The following is a 3,524-nucleotide window of genomic DNA, read 5'->3' as shown; positions in this document are numbered from 1 at the left end:
GAAAACCCCCCACATCCCTGCTGGCAGACATTCAACACCTGAGCAGCGCTGCAGGAGGGGACTCCCTGCTGCCTGTCCCCTGCTGTCCCCAGGGCGTGGTGGCACAGCCCCCTTTGCCACAGCACTTTGGGACATCCACCCCAAAGCCACAGCAGTGGTGGCTGGGAACCACGGAATTGGCTGGGAACCACGGAATTGGCTGGGTTGGAAAGGCCCTCTCAGATCATCAAATCCAACCATTCCCAGCACTGCCAAGGCCACCACTGCCCCATGTCCCCAAGTGCCACATCCACACGGCTTTTAAACCCTGCCAGGGATGGGGACTCCACCCCTGCCCTGGGCAGCTGTGCCAGGGCTGGACAGCCTTTTCCAGAAGGAATGTTCCCAATATCCACCCTGCCCCTCCCCGGCCCAGCCTGAGGCCGTTCCCTCTCCTCCTGTCCCTGTTCCCTGCCAGCAGAGCCCGACCCCCCCGGCTGCCCCCTCCTGTCAGGGACTTGTGCAGAGCCACAAGGTCCCCCCTGAGCCTCCTTTGCTCCAGCCTGAGCCCCTTTCCCAGCTCCCTCAGGAATTCTCCTGGGGCTCCAGCCCCTTCCCTGGGCCGGGCTCAGCACCCACACCCAGCATCCCCCAGCAGAATTCCCTGCCAGATGCTTTCTGGGCAGCAAAATCCCAGTGCAGCTCCAGCCCCTGCACCTTCCCCACCCGGAACCTGCACAAACTTCTGGGTAAACAAAAAGGAATTTGCGTCTCTGAGGAACTTGGGGCACGGGCAGAGATGAATCTGCCCAAGCTCCAAGGAGTTGTTTTCCACCGGTGCCCAAAAATCCCCCAGGGGAGGAGAGCTCTGCCCAGCTCCGAGGAGATCCCGCACACGCTGGGCCTGCAAGGGGCAACAGCTGAGATGGGATCGCTCTTCAGACTCGCTCCAAAGATAACACCAGCCCGGGATGCCCCAAATTCCCTCTTTTCCTGGCGCACCACAGCAGCTCCTGCCCTATCCCGTCAATATCCCATGAGCTCTTCTCAACTTACGTGGAATCAGTGTCCTTTTCTTTCTTGCGTATGCCAAAGGCCTTCCGGGTACGTTTTTTCAGTCCTGAGGGGAAAAGGAACACCAAGAAGAAGGCAGTGTTAATAGTATGATACATTATCAATAGATATTAATCATATAGATTTAATTAATGATAATAATTTTATTAATTAAATGCACTCTATATAAATATATATTTATATGTTTATAAAAATATAAGAAAAAATTAAATATAGAAATATGCAAAAATATGTTTTAAAAATATAAGAAAATATGTTAAAATATATTAAAATGCATCTTAAAAATACATATTAAAAATATACACATATTAAAAATATACACATATTAAAAATATACACATATTAAAAATATACACATATTAAAAATATACACATATTAAAAATATACACATATTAAAAATATACACATATTAAAAATATATATATATATATGTGTATATCTATATAAATAATATAACCCTTCCAATAAATCCTCCTAAAGGTTCCTCATTCCCTGGCCGGCTGCAATCCATAAATGCAGGGAAGACAGGGAAGAGCCAAAGCCAAGGGATCACAGTGTTAAGGAGCTGCCAGGAGGTTGTGTGGACATTTATTTATTTATTTGTTCATTCAACACCTATGAACTCCCTCCCAGCATGTGGCACTGAGTTATTCCCCAGTCCATATTTCCCAGTTCATATTCCCAAGCTTTCTGTCCCACTTCCTCCCTCCTTTCCTGTGCTGTTGGTGGGCACTGATGAAAGGAGGGAAAACCCTCCTGGGAGTTAAAACCCGGTTTAACCCCTGAGGTTGGCCGTGCCCAGCACAGGTTTGGATCTGCACCATTCCTGGGACCAAGGATGCTGGAGCCAGGCGGAAAGTCCTGGAATCCCAGAGCCCCCCAAAGCAGATGGAGGAGAGGGGGTTTCTCCAAGCTTTTCCCTCTTTTTGCAGGATGCCAGCATGGTTTGGGCTGGAGAGGATTTCGATGCTTATCCTGTTTCACCTTCCCCTATCCCAGGTTTTCCAGCATACGAGATCCATGTATCCCATAGCACCAGCTGGGAGTGCCGCTGAGCCCCGCAGGCTCATCCCGCCCCATTCCCGGGTGGCTCTGCTCTCCCCACGTCCACCCTTTTCCCCATTCCCACTGCTCCAAGGCTCAGGGGAGTCATTAATAACAGAGCAACATTCCCATTCTTCTCCCCCCTGGAAAATCCTCACCCTCCAAACCCAGAGCAGAACAAGGAGGGCTGGAAACCCCCAGAACCGAGCTGTTGTTTGGTCTCCTCTGAAGCAGAACCCGAGCTGGCTGAAATTTGTCAGAAGCCTTCTGCTGGGTTATGTAAGAGTTCCATCTGCTCGGAGTGGGGGTGATGGAGGGGAAAAAAAGGGATATTTGGGAGCAGGAGAACAAAAAGGAGCTCTGCCTTTGGAGAGGACAGGGCTGCTGGGAGCAGATCCCCAGCAACTCCCCCGGTCACCCCAGGGCGAGGCAGTGAGGGTGACCCCACAAAGGGACACAGCTCAGAGGGGGACAGGGCTGGCATTCCCCAGGACTGGGATTTCCCAGGAGCTCCAGTGTCCCCTGACATGGGGAAATTTCCCATCCAGAGGTGCAGGGACTGAGCCAAGGGTTGGGATTCGCACCCTCTGCGCCTCAAGTCCCCTGTCAGGTGGTTTTAGGGCTGAAGTACCCTAAGACCTGTCCTGGCAAGACTCAGCCTTACAAAAAGTAATCACATCTTTTCCATAGAGGTCACAGCCTTCAGCCACAGAAATTCCATGTGGACTGGAATTCTCTGGACTGGCGATTCCAGCACTGCCAGAGCAGCCCCAAAGCTGAACCAACCCCAGTGCTGGTTCCTCTCCCTTCAAACACAAAGTCTCTCCAAATCCAGGCCATCATTTTTCCTGCTATCCTTAAGAATTCTGCCTGAGAAGCACAATTCACCATTTAACACCGCAAAACTTCCTCTATTTTATTCTTGAGAACGACCAACATCATTTTTTGCACCAAAAGCTTAATTCTAGATGCAAACCAACCCTGTTCTCCCACATCCAGCCCCTCACTCCAGGCTGGGGGAGCAGCTGCTGCCTCTGGACCCCCAAATATTGAGGGGAATTCCCTGGAGGAAAAATTTACTCACTGGGGAGCATGAAACTTCAAAGGAACTCTTACCCAAGAGGAAAGGTGGAGTTTTTAATGCTCTTTGAGATGAGTAGAGCTTAAAAAAAAATGCTTTAAATTAATTCTACTTGGTCTGTGCACAAGGATAAACTTTATCCATGGCCATGACAGACCCGAGACCTGTGGGGAGCAGGGAAAGAAGGGAGGAGGAGGAGGGAGAGGAGGGGAAAGGTGAGATAATCGCTCTGAGGTTTGGTTTTTCTTTGCTCTGGGTGCAGGGTGGGGTTTTCAGAGCCGGATTTGAGCAACCTCTGCTTTCTCCACCACACACAAACCTGCATGTTCATGCTGCACTCCTGGC

General features: G+C 50.2%; 1 protein-coding gene across 1 annotated transcript in view; it reads right to left on the bottom strand.

Moving 5' to 3' along the window:
* The window catches only part of SGIP1 (SH3 domain GRB2 like endophilin interacting protein 1), a 45,752-nt gene that overhangs the window by 31,178 nt on the left and 11,050 nt on the right, over positions 1-3,524 (bottom strand). The window contains exon 3 of the mRNA XM_017740583.1: positions 1,036-1,099. Within this exon, the coding sequence (XP_017596072.1) occupies positions 1,036-1,099 (64 nt within the window). The remainder of the gene's footprint in view (positions 1-1,035; positions 1,100-3,524) is intronic.

This window comes from Corvus brachyrhynchos, unplaced genomic scaffold (genome assembly GCF_000691975.1).
Source record: "Corvus brachyrhynchos isolate BGI_N302 unplaced genomic scaffold, ASM69197v1 scaffold280, whole genome shotgun sequence".
Taxonomy (NCBI): Eukaryota; Metazoa; Chordata; class Aves; order Passeriformes; family Corvidae; genus Corvus; species Corvus brachyrhynchos.
This window is presented reverse-complemented; position numbering and strand designations above follow the sequence as displayed.